At 38.1% G+C, this 13,302-nt stretch overlaps 1 protein-coding gene across 1 annotated transcript in view; it reads right to left on the reverse strand.

The window, feature by feature from the left end:
* Nucleotides 1-13,302, reverse strand: part of CTNNAL1 (catenin (cadherin-associated protein), alpha-like 1) — a 56,129-nt gene that overhangs the window by 36,224 nt on the left and 6,603 nt on the right. The window contains exon 2 of the mRNA XM_009585835.1: nucleotides 2,327-2,516. Within this exon, the coding sequence (XP_009584130.1) occupies nucleotides 2,327-2,516 (190 nt within the window). The remainder of the gene's footprint in view (nucleotides 1-2,326; nucleotides 2,517-13,302) is intronic.

The following is a 13,302-nucleotide window of genomic DNA, read 5'->3' on the forward strand; positions in this document are numbered from 1 at the left end:
TAAAGACTCCCTACTTTTCCTAGCAACTAAGACACCTAATGTTCTAAATCCTTTAGTGTTGAAATTTATCTTCTATGCCTAACAAAGTGTCCCTTTAATTTTTTGAGGCACAATCTAATTTATCGGCTAAAAGGAAGCATGAACTGCTCTACAACATCCTCTGTCCTAATCAGCAAGGGCTTTCTGCTGCCCATGCCATCAGAACATGAGATTCTTTTATACAAGTCAATATTCTTGGCTATAGTTGGCCAGGAGATTTTATTGGCTTGCTTGGGAACACCAAAGTTGTTCAAAATGACACGTGAGCAACTGCATTCAGAGACTAAATTCAGAGGATATTTATTCGTAAGAATTTATCTGCACAAAGGACTGTCTTACCTTGTCCAACACTTAACAGTGTACAGAGATAATACTGGCACAAAAAAAACCAAACAAAAAACCAGCAGCAAACAAAAATGTTTGATATACTGAATTTCCCACGTAACTCTTCAGTTAGACCTCAAATGGACAGCTCGGAGAGAATAACTGACCCATGCCACGGTAAATTTGAGGCCTGATAGAAAAGTAGACAGTCTATATCTTCACTCCTCTAGATTGAGGCACATTACTGCTTAACAGGAAATAAAACTTACAATGTAAAAAAGTATAACCCTTTGGTGAGAGAAAATACTGCCGACTATTTTTAGATTCTGAGCTCCTCCTGGATACACTGATAGGGAGAAAAAGCACTTGGGCCACAGCGTAACTGGAAAGTCAAGAAATAGAGATCCAGACTGCACTGCTCTGCTAGCAGCTGAGATTATTGACGTAAACTTTGGCAATTTTGGCTTGTCAGCATTTTACTTGGATCTCTGAAGAGAAAACACATGCTTCACCTAACAAATGGAATGTTTTCAAATTAGGACATTTCTGATTGCAGCCAAGTTTACTGGAGCGACTATGAACTTTCAGTCTGAAGTTTATCTAGAATAGTCCTCCAAATCACAAAAACAATCATTCATCACCAGCGTGTTTCTAGACATTGCGACTCATTGCTGAGGGATTTTCAGAGGATTTCTTACAGTACCATGCTCAATTTCTAAGCTTTTTTTTTTTTTTTAATCACAAAAATAGTATGAACTGCATCCCCAAAGTTTGAGGCCAGCACAGTGATTCAGCAACAAATATACCAGCTATAACAGCAAAAAGCAAGTTTCTCAGGCTTCTGAGGTTATTCAAAAGATAAAAAACAAACAGCCACCCACAAGTCCACTGTTTAACTTAACAGATCAATTTTAAGTACAGTAACCCATGTCTTGGAGTAGAGTACTACTCCTTTCTGCAGTCATCAAGACATTAGTGTTGAAAGGTCCTTTATTTGCCTCCACATCTGGAAGCTCAAGATTGTCTACCTGAAGCCACAGTACGCAGAAAGTCTGTCACATCCGTACGTACTTCCACCTGCTTAAACAGGAAAAGCTTCGAGTAGAATTTCCCATGATCCGAAGGTATTTGAAAGAAAAAAAAAAACCCCACCACCACTAACAACAAAAGGAACGTTCTGTTAGATGTCATCTTCTTGAAGGCTGCACTGCAGATATAAGAATATGCATTTACTAAAAGCCACTGAAATATCATGCAAGGAACGGTACTTAATATCTAGGAAAGTAGTTTCTAGCATGACACTGACATTCTCTTACAGTATCAGAGAATGTAACTCACTATTCACCTAGACAGAGGCTTCTGGGGGGAGGAGGGTGATAGCAGGCAGCTCAGTCAATTATCCATACTTCACATTCAATCCACACACAGAGCAAGCTTGCAACAAAAGTTGAATCTGGCAAAAAGGCAAGTATGATATGATAATTTAATTCTACTGAGGGGAGTCATCAGGTGACTGATGTGAGTCATCTTACTGAGTACTGATGAAATATGGGTTGACACTGGCCTTTATTCAGACATTCAGATTTAGAACGCAGTGACCTCAATAACGTAACACTCAAACTACTTTAAATACTCCACTGTTTTAGCTTAAGAGCAATAAACTCTAAAGTTGTATTCGCAACACTCTGCTCTTTGTAGTAACACCATAAAAAAAAAGAGCAGTCAGGTAATTCCTTGTGGCAAAAGATTCTATAAAAAAATCAAAGCCAACACACAATTCCATTCCCCATTCATAAGATGACAGCAATTTAAGTAAGTGACAAAATCAGGTAACAGATTAGGCCTTGAATGAACCAGCAGAAAAGGGTTAAGCAATTAAATAATAAAGTTCTCATATTATTCCTGACACTAAAAATAGTGTGCCAAAAATGGCAAAAGCACAATTTCATGAGTAACTACATACCTGCTCTCCTTGCCTCGATGCAAGCAACACTCATTTCCTCTTTCAGTTCACGATTTTCATTGGCTATGGCTTCACCTACTGTAACAAATCTTCCAACTGCCAGGTTAACTGCTTGGCCCACTCGCTGAATTGCTTGCAGAGTCTTGTCTGAACGCTTTGGTTTATCCTTATGATTAATAAGAGTAGTTATCTGTGAACAAGAAGAGTTAATTATTAGAACTGTATGCAAGTAGTATTTTAGCTTTAGTATTAAAGGCAAGTTTTGAATTGAACTCAGTAATAGATTTGTACCATACTTCACTACTAAAATTTCGTGTTGAGTCATGAGGTATCATTTAACTTCTCAGAGAATAAAAAAAAAAACTGGAGTATAATTAAGTCTGCTCATCTGCTGTGATCTCAGCTTATCTCACACCTCAAATGAATTGAGGGATTTTTTTTTTTTTCCCCCTCCCATTTGCAGTATTAAAATAAGCTGCCCTAGGTCTCTCAACAGGCTTTCACACTACAGACACAGTAAAAGTTGAGGAGTCCAATAGTAGATATATCAACATCATTTTGGGTTTGCCAGCATTGGAAATCTTATAAAGTTTTTGTACTGCCAGGTATCTAAACACACTCATCAACTACCATGTGGGAGCTTTGGCTCTTTTTACTGAAATAAGCCTTCATAAATGACATTTTATCCAATTGACTAAGGCAGGCTTTAAGAAAGAATAAACAGTAGCACAGTCTTTACACAAAAAGAAGAACCATGTGTCTTTTAGAAACAACTTGAAGTATCCGAGCCCTCCCCCCATTAAATATCCACTGTACTCATAACTTAAACATCCTCAATTACACGTGTTTTCTAGAATTTAGAAAAAGGTTGCCATTTAGATGCAAGTTATCAGTAAAACAATTTGTGAGGACATGCTTATTCTGAACTCTACATCACGTATCGGCTTTTCTGCCCGCTACTACATGGCGCTATACATTCCTTCTTGAATCACACTGACCAGAGATCAGCTGCACACAGGTTGCAAGCGGCTGAAGATTTGCCCAAAACACCAAACATAAGGAAACAAACAAAGAGATCCCTCTCCTACCCAAAGAGAAAGGCAGATTGAAGAAGTAGCTTCTCAACCAAGGCATTAAATAAACATGAGAACAGTGTACAGTCCTGCCACTAAGAATTAACTAATTACAAACTGCATTATAAACAGTGTAGGAGCTTTACATTTTTGGTATGACAACCATTTTCTAGTGAGATGCAGGACAGAAGTTGAACTCTGTAGTTTCAAATATCCTAAACCAGCATAAAAGCCATCATCGTTGCCAACAAAGACAGTCCTGCCTGTCCTTGCCTCCCTCTCTCATTTTCACAATGAGTTTATCTATGTGGGCTAAACCTGAGTTGTGGAGAAGGTGATGTTTGTTATTTTAGTTTTCCTCGTAATCAGTTGCCCAGTCCAGTTCACTGCATAGCTGTATGAATACTTCCAGTGGCAAAAGGGAAAAGGTACAGACTGGAGAGAGAAAGATGGGCAGAAGTGCTCCTTTCAGCAGCAACGTGGTTTAAAATGCCCACAGAACTGCATTGTAAGCCACATCCCCAGGAGCTCAAAGATGTCGGCTGAGAGAATCTCAGAATTACATGAATTACTTAAGTGTCTGAACACCTCAACTGTACCAGCTTAACCAGAGATGTTTTTGCTTGTTCCTCAAAAAAACCCCATGTATCATCATTCACTCATACATTCTCCTACCAGTCAAGCTTATGGTAGGACAAAAGCATAGAAGCTGTACCTGTAATGCTCATTGGATCCAAAGACAGAGCAGAAAGCAGTGTAGGAACTGTTCCGCTTCATAATTTGATCAATGCCCAAGGCTTACCCTTCAGATATCACTGAGTCGTATTTCTGGGGAAAAAAAATAGCGGTGTTTTCTAACACCTTACTGGGGCTGGTTTTGAATGCCAGGAGCTGGTTTAGTCAAGTTTGCAGTATTAAACTCTTTGCAGTGGAAAATGTCAATACTTCATAGAGCACTTTGCACCAAAAGAAAAAAAAAAAGCCAGAAAAAGCAAAGAACTATCCCAATAAACAGTGCTGCCCTATCGAAGAACTGCTATGGGAACAGAAGAATATCACTACAGAAATGCACCGTCTGCCCACTGCCTTCTTATATATGCCCTAGTTCTCCAACTTGTACCTAAGCTACAAAAAGCAGAGGTAATAGCAACTGCAGTTTCAGATTCTTTTGAAGACTTAATCAAACTTAAAATTAACAATCAGGGTTAAAAAATTAACAAACAAGATCTTAACTGAGCAAGGAGAAGAATTTCACTAGTATGTTAAGTGACAAACTGAAGGAAACTGTGATGCTAATAAGCAGGACAAAGATTATTTAACCATCAGTTAACCATTTCAGACCATAGTAAAAAAAAAAAAAATCCCTAAGCAGTGTAACGAGAGGGGTGTTGGGGAGAGGCATACAATACCATTTGCTTCAGGATACAAATAAAGCAAGGAGCATTAAAAGACCAATAAGCTAGGCTTCTAAAATAAAGAATAAGCAAAGTTTTTGCTCCTGACTTTTAAACAGCATTTAAAACAAAGATATAAAATTGGACAAGTTAAACGGAGAAAAGCAAAGACCCACAAGAAACCTAACAAGGAACTTTCTCCCCAACAACCAACCACCTTCCTCCAAAGATACCCTAAGAGCCTAGCAAAAACTGAATTAGTGAAAACTTGCAACATTAAAGGATATTCCAGATTACAAAGAATTGCTTTTCCTCTGCAGCCCATCCAATTGCAACCAGACCAGAACTATTACTGTTGTGTTTCTTTGTTTTTTTAAAACAAGGAAACCCCTGTGACTCCAAGAACATCATCTAAACTCTCCTTTAAGCTTAACACCTCCCAAATATTTAATCTATTTATTCTGATCATGTATCACCCAGTCACTAACATTTGTGGTGTTTGGGCAGGAATTAACAGCTGAAAAGATTACCTGCAAGTCTTTTTGAACAAAAGTAATACATTACATGCTGTTCACTTAAGGATTTACTGATCAGGTCCTAGAAAGGAAACAGTCCTTTCTATGGTACTCATGCTCTGTTTAATGTGAGTTCTTACACTATTTCCATGGAATGTTTATCTGAGATTTGAGACAATTAGTTTAAGGAGTGTGCAGTCTCAAGAAACTGTCAGTTACAATCTTTTGTCACTTGTCACCAGCAGCCCCAGAAAAATGGCGTTTTCCCAAGTACTTTACTGAAACTAACATACGTAGCCATAATGTATCAAGATGTACTTCATATTTAAGGAAAGCAGCTCAGTTGTGGCAGTTTTCGAGCAGCTGTTTTCAGAGTTTTTTGAGGGCCTTCAGATACTGACATTTAAGTCATTATATGCTTCATGCACAGGAAGCAGCATGACAGCAAGCTTAACTAAAAATATTCTAAGATCTATTTATTATCAGTGTAATTAAGTCTTGCATGACAGAATTAAGTGATACTTAAGAGATTGGGTTTCAGAAAGTATTTATAGACAACGATAAACAAAACCAGGGGAAATGTAGCTATTTCACAGCCGCTGCTACAAACACAGGAGTTAAACTGAAAAGTCATGTTGGAAGATACCCTATCCATTTCCCTCCCTGGGTAAGTACCCACATTGTACATAGGATGATTTAGACTCTCAAGAATAGTATTTGTTACTGCCTCACAGTAATCAGTTTTCCTGCTGGAAAAAATATTCAAGATGTTTTCTCTATGCAATGAGGATTAGCATCCTTAGAGTAACAGCTCCTCTTCTATTTTGTGTATTTTCTGCTTTCTACCTTCCATTAATTTCATAATGGTAGAAAATTCCTCTCTGAAAACAATGTTATATCAGGAATGGAAAGCCTTTGCTAAGAAAACACGAAAGCACTGCATACTAGGGAAGAAGCTACAAACCCCTACAATAGAAGTGTGCTGTAAAGTAAATTTAGTTGCATTTGATAGGACATGTAGAAAACTTGGTCAAAAAGGCCTTTCCCACACTGCTCATGCTTTTATTAGTTCATCTTGAGTTTGGCGGTGGGGGGGAACTTCTAATACTACATTTTAGGTACTGTGTCTCATTAGGTCTTGTGTACTACTTAAGGACAAGTCTTCAGACTTATTTAGCCAGACAGCAGCACATGTTGTTCCAACACCCACATCTGCTACAGAACACAACCACACTTGTAAGAGAGCACAGAAGCAGCAGTGGGCATTTGACATCCAGTCCATAAGGGCCACAAACAGAACTGTCACATAGACTTCTCATCACAAAAGACGAGCCTCAGGGATCTTGAGAAGGGAACAAGGACTACCTGCTTACCTGTCCCAGAAATCAAAAGTCTGTTAAGATTAGATGCCTGTCCAGGCATTAATGAAAGCCTTACTAAGCATTTTCTACAATTTCAAGCACTAAAATATTTTTTAGCAGTCTGGCTAATGTACGGATTTTTAGAATTGGAAAGCCTTATCTTCCTACTCAGTCTTCATTTTGTAGACAAATCCCACAAATAAACTTTGTGGAAACTCAACTTTGAAAGTTTTCAAAGGCTAGAAAAGATTAACCAAAATGAAATGCAATTGCATTAACTACTAATGCACTAGTTAACTGTAAGAACCCATATTCTATTTATCCTGAAAACGTTGAGACAACTGCCTCTGCTTTATGGACACTTGAACCAGAACAGTTTCTTCTACACGTTGTTATTCAAAAGGGGCAACCAACCTCTTCTTGCAGAAGTCGCGCGGACCTCAACTCATCATTCAGGACCCTGAGTCACCACTTCTCTAAAAGAACAGCTTCCAAGAAGTGGTATGATCCTGCTACCCCTTATTTATGTATTTACCTCATACTGCCTATGCACTGGTGTCTAGAAGGGCAGTACAAATACGCTGCATGTCCAAGACTGCTGAGTTCTGTTACACTTGTGATATTGAGACTGTTGTAGTTGTATCTTTACCTGAAGGCTTTTTAAAAGCATCTTCTCATTGCTTTTGTACACATCTTTCATAAAAGCCTTCAGGGAAGCAAATGAAATAAACTACTTTAACAACCTGTAAGCTGGTTCACTTATCTGCGGGCAAATGCTAACATGCTTAGCGAAGCCTCAGGCAATCTTTCACGTGGAGTGTCTAACAAGCTGATAAGCCACCTCTGAAAAGGAAGAAGGAACAGTCCAGGACCTGCAGTGACAAGTAGAAGCTGACAAGCAACACAAGAACAGCCCTACCAAATCAGGTCACTGGTACACCTAACCTAGTATGTTATCTCCTGTAGTACCCAAACATGGGTGCCTAGAAAAAGAGCATGAGAATAAAACAAGCAAATGAGACACTAGCTATATTGCAGTTGTAACCAGATTTTTGGTTAACTGCAAATCGTACATTTCATTTTAAAACACCACAACATTTAATTGTGCACTTCTCACAAGCACAACAGCTAAAACAGGTAGAGAATATTATCTGGAAGGGGCGAGAACAGTCCTCTTTACCTCCTTCAGATCTACACTTCAAAACCTACTCTTCGTAAAGTTTGCCAGGAAAGACAAGAGTACACAACTTCAAATTAAAATACACACCTCAGACTATTAGGACTGTTGCTATGTACTTGTTACACATTCTTGGAATTGTTCAGAGATCAAAAGAAAGGATTCAACTCACAGCGAGACTGTACTACAGTAGTGAATACCCTTTCTTTGTGCTGAACACATTCCTAGGAAACCAAGGGCCCTTTAAATTTCAAGATGCAAACCAAACACTGTCGAGAAAATTATTATCCAAAATGTGATACAGATGAACTTGTTCAACTGAGATGTAGTACTTTGATGAGACCAATGTGTTTCCTCCAGTGTGGGTTATTCTGGGCTTGGGGATTTGTGTTTTGGGGTGGTTTGGGTTCCCCGCCCCCCCCTTCAAAGTAATGAAAATTCTGGAAACTTCAGAGATTTTTTTTCAATGGAATTAAATTATTTCCAACTTTTTTGCAAGTTGTTGTGAAAAGGAACTCTGGAGAAACAAAAAAAAGGAATGAACACAGCTGATTAGTTCTTGCAAGCTGTGGATTCTTAGATATTATGTGGAGGTTTGAATTACTTTAATAATATTACTAAAGTAACACTATTGTAGAGGAGAAATATGCTTGCTTTTTAACGTTCACTTTTCACAGACTCCTTAAAATCAGGGATCCCCAATGATCTGCAGATATGAAGCAGAAAAGTACACAAAAACTGACCTGCACTCCAGCCATGCTCCCTTCTTTTTTCCACACACAGAAGAGAAGAGGAGGAGAAGGATCACTGGAGAATGCTCAGTGAGGCTTGACCACCAACCAAAGCTACCTTGTTTACTCTTATTGTCACATGCCTTACAAGTCAGAGGACTGGCCTATCTTCCCTCCAAAAAAGGTGTCTTCAGAATTTCTATAGAAATGAGTAACAATGATAAAGATCTTAATCTTCAGACAATTCAAGTTCAAGCTTCCTTCTCTTTTTGAAAAGATGTATGGAAGCTTACAGACTGAAATTTGCACCTTTGAGCAACTTGAGACAAGTTGGCAAAAATCGTTTTTCAAATTGAGAGTCCAATTTAACCTCTTCTGATTGTATGATACGTGTATCAACAAGTATATTGAACATCAGAAAATATGTGTTTACCCATCATAAAATGCATCCAAAAATAAAATGGCCTTTACTGCACTTTTCATTGTGAATTGACTTTCTAACTCAACTGCTGTCTTGAAGCTGAAACGCACAACTACCTCACTAGAAAAAGTGAACATAAGCTAATAGACCCAATAATTGGTTTTAGGGGTGTACAAGCCAATATCTTTTCCTCCCCTCCTGTTGCCCTCCAGTTCAGTATCTTCTTACCCAAACGGGTAGATTTCATAAACAAAGCTATTACCCTTCTTCGTTCTGCACCTAGAAATCCTGGGCATGAGCAAGCCTAAGTAAATAAAACCAACTCAAAGGGAAGTTCATTGTTTAAAGTGTACTTTCAGATGTGGTCAAAACAGATGCAGACATGTTTTCAGCACCAGAGAGATGCAAGTCTCAGAAATAACTCAATTTACTCACATGATCAGGTAACCTTAAAACCAGAAACTGAATGGCAAATGATTACTGCGGCTTTCCTCCTTAACTTGCCTTTGTTAATGTACCTAACCTTCTATTGCTTGTGCAAACTATGCCCGACCCAGCTCTCAGCTGCTTACTCAAAAAAAAGCCACTGTTGTGGAACTAAAAATTCAGACATTGTAATAAAGGATGTAATAGGGACAACACATTGATACCACCTGCAATTGAGAATTCTTTCTATTCAAATCAGGATTGGCTCCTGAAGATGCAGAAAAAGTTGCTTTTTAGTCCCATAAACAGGCAGCTTCATGGCATGAATACCAGCCATTCAATCCGTCTTGCACTGCGTGTTGCAGACAGGAGGGTTCCTCCAGCCTTTTTTAGAGAAGGCTTCCTTAGCAGCATTTTGACGTACCACTTCAATTTAGAACACCACCTGGTATTTCATCTTAAAAAGCACATACTTGCCCTAGGGATTAATAGAGAAGTGCAGTGTGCTCTGGAAAAGGTTATGCAAATCCAACTACTATCCACCTACAGGAGTGTAAAACAAACAAACAAAAACCTTCATACAATCCAGGAACCATTATCTTATTTATGTTAAAGAGCCTGTATATTCTTCTGATCGCTTCCTTGCAGAACTCAAGGGCAACAAAAACTCATTCAGTTGGAAAATTTAAGAATATTTAAATGTAACATTGAGATACAATCTTATTTGAATCTTTGCTAATTAAAAGGGAACATTCCATACATTGATCTAACACCTCATGTTAAGCAGTTACAACTTTGGATGATATTACCCTTCTAAACAATTTTGACACCTGTGAATAAAAAAAAAACAAAAACAAAACCACCACCCCAAAACCCATGTTTACAACATTACATTACTATAGCACAATTTTACTTCATTGTTTTTTGAAAATACATGATTTGTGTGGTCTTAAGTGGTTATATTCATTCTGCTTAATATAAAAAGTCAATACAAAAATGTTTCTCCAAGACAAAAGCAACTGCATAATTTTTTATTTTTCCATATACATCTGAAAGAACCTTAGTATTTACTCATACATGGGTTTTGTAATTTGTGTATAGGAATGATCTTACCATTTGAGAATTCATTTTATGTATAGAAACAAGAAATCATTGCATTCAGTATCTAGAGTAGATTAACAGATACAAGTTGGCACTAGAGTCTGTATCTATTCAATTATCCCACTAGCTTTAAACAAGGCTAGTGATGGAATGCAATACAACTCAATGAGTAAAAAGTATCATTTAAGGCTCTATCTAGCAAGGGCTATGCTTTCTCAATCAATTAATGAACATAAAATAAATCCATGCAGAAAGCCATAGGCTCGTAGTACCATAAAGCAGTTTTACTAAACTATAATCAGAGTTGTTTGCAATCATTAATTCATAATTCATCCTTTGGGGATTTCCCTACCTAATCTAAGACCATCTGTTAACAATGCTGAATAGCAAGAAAGCTGCTCTAATTCTTTTTGTGCAGAATCACTGTGAGGCAGTTTTGATTTAATACTCATTCTGCTAGAGAACTACAAAAATTTGTTTAATCTACAGAAAAGTCATTAATCAGATCTCATAAATTTGAAAAATAAGATTCCATTGAAAAAGAGTAACTGATTTTCAGCTATGTCAGAAAGAAACATCTCACTTCAGCTACTTGAAATATTAGTCTGACTCATTTATCACATCAAAGACTAAGGTACTGAACATTATAAAGCAGTAGCTTAACTCAAAGGCAATTTCACCATCCAAGGGTTCACAGAAAAAAAAAAAAATCCTGAAACCACAGCTGTTTCATGGCAGTGCTGTTGCTCCTGTCATAGAATGTTCAAGTGTAATTTTTCTTGTAAAGTAGAATGTCATTAGTGATATTAACATCATTAACTAATAATGTAACAAAATAATTTCATTTACCTATTTATGATATTGTAAGGTACTCCTGTGCTCCCCAGCATACCTTAAAAACCACAACTGTAAATTATTATCTATTTCCCTTTCACTGTTTCATAACAACCTAGCTTCAATAACTAAATAGCTGTCAATTAAAAACCAGCCTCAGTGAGGAGAAACCTGCAACCATATCAGCCCAGAAACACACTGGTAACTGTGACTGAAGTAATCGTATTATCTACAGCCAGAGCATAAACTCCTAAGATTAAGTTTTCTGCATAAATCAAATAGAAAGAATCAGGTTCCTTTAGGGGCACAGAGTACCAAGTGTAGGCTGAGTAACTGTTGAGCTGCTGCAAGCTTCATTTTCCAAGAAAAGAATCTGTATCGAGTGGAAGACTCCTAATACAAACCACAAGCTCACAACTTAACCCACAATACCTATGGAACCAAAGGGAGGAGAAGAGTCAGTGAGTTAGTGACTAATTGAAACTAATGAGGTGCAATTCTGTGCACAGGCAGCATACCATATGCTTCCAGACTCGACAGCAGTTAATGCGTATGACTCTGCATCCATGGCACAGTTTCTCTGCGGTACAGGATGTAAACTAAGAAGAGTTTAGCAGGCAGCTTGCTTCACTCAGTTCAAGTTACAATGCAAGCCTCTACGCTGTAATTCACAATTTTATTACTCAACAGTAGTGCCAAGTGTCAAGTCTAAAGTGAGTACCAAATTAATTCACAAAGAAAATCCTGGAAAAGGGGAGAAACAGCTTCTCAAAGCTTGCAAGTTACCAGAATTTTTAAAGTACTGAAGGATAAAGACTAGTACCCAAGAAGCATTTTAAAAGGAGTGCATTCAGATTTTTTTTTCCTCAGATGCACTGAAGCAAGCAGTGAGTTTAACGCAAATATGGATTACCCTACTTTTTCCAAAAAGGAATTTTCCCATCCTCCAAAAAGAGCCATAAGGGACAAAGCACAAGCCCTGGCACCATACTGGAGCAAGAACAGCTAACAATATAAGAACCCTTTAGCACCTTAGAAGTGGGAAAGGGAAAGACCTAGAGGTACCAAAAAATGCCTAGTGAAACAAGGCAGCCAAGGGACTTGCTGGAACAAATCTCTCAGTGCATCTGCTGCATGGGAAATGCAAAGAAGCGGAAATGGATGAGAGCTTGGACTGAATGCTGAAGTTCAGGAAGGGAATGAGACTACACATATTCCTTAATTTTATTAATGTTGTCCAGAGAGTATACGAGACACTTCTATTTAGTCTCTAAAGGAGAAAGAGAGAATGCATTTGATTCGCAACAAGTTCAAAAGTAGGTATGTAATGAGCCTGTACTGCAATACTATACTATGAGTACAGACATTCAAACATCAGCTTATATACAAGACTGATGCTGATGCATGATGTGGAGGAAAAACAGATAGGGAAAACGTGGTGGGTTTTTTCCCCCCAGTTTTTGGAGACTTCCAAGAATAAAAAGCTAGTGATATCAAGTTAGTAGTCTAACAGTGCTCTAATAGAGGACACTCTGCTTTAAAGCAAAAAAACCATTAAGACAAATCCATGACTGAATAATTCCCAAGATTACTAGTTTTGCAGCTATTAAGTTTAGAAGAAATGAACACTCATTGAAAGGTATCATACTGCCCTGGGTTAGGCTGGGACAGACTTAAATTTCTTCCTAGTGCTGTGTTTTGGATTTAGTATGAGAAGAATGTTGATAACACACTGATGTTTTTAGTTGTTACTAAGTACCCTGCTAGTCAAGGACATTCAGCTTCCATGCTCTACCAAGCGCACGAGAGGCTGGGGAGGGACATAGCCAGGACAGCTGGCCCAGCTGGCCAAAGGGGTATTCCATACCATGTAACGTCATGGTATGGCTCAGTATATGAATGGTAGGCGTGTTCCAGGAAGTAGCGATCGCTACTTGGTTATC

Source organism: Fulmarus glacialis, unplaced genomic scaffold (assembly GCF_000690835.1).
Source record: "Fulmarus glacialis isolate BGI_N327 unplaced genomic scaffold, ASM69083v1 scaffold1899, whole genome shotgun sequence".
NCBI lineage: Eukaryota > Metazoa > Chordata > Aves > Procellariiformes > Procellariidae > Fulmarus > Fulmarus glacialis.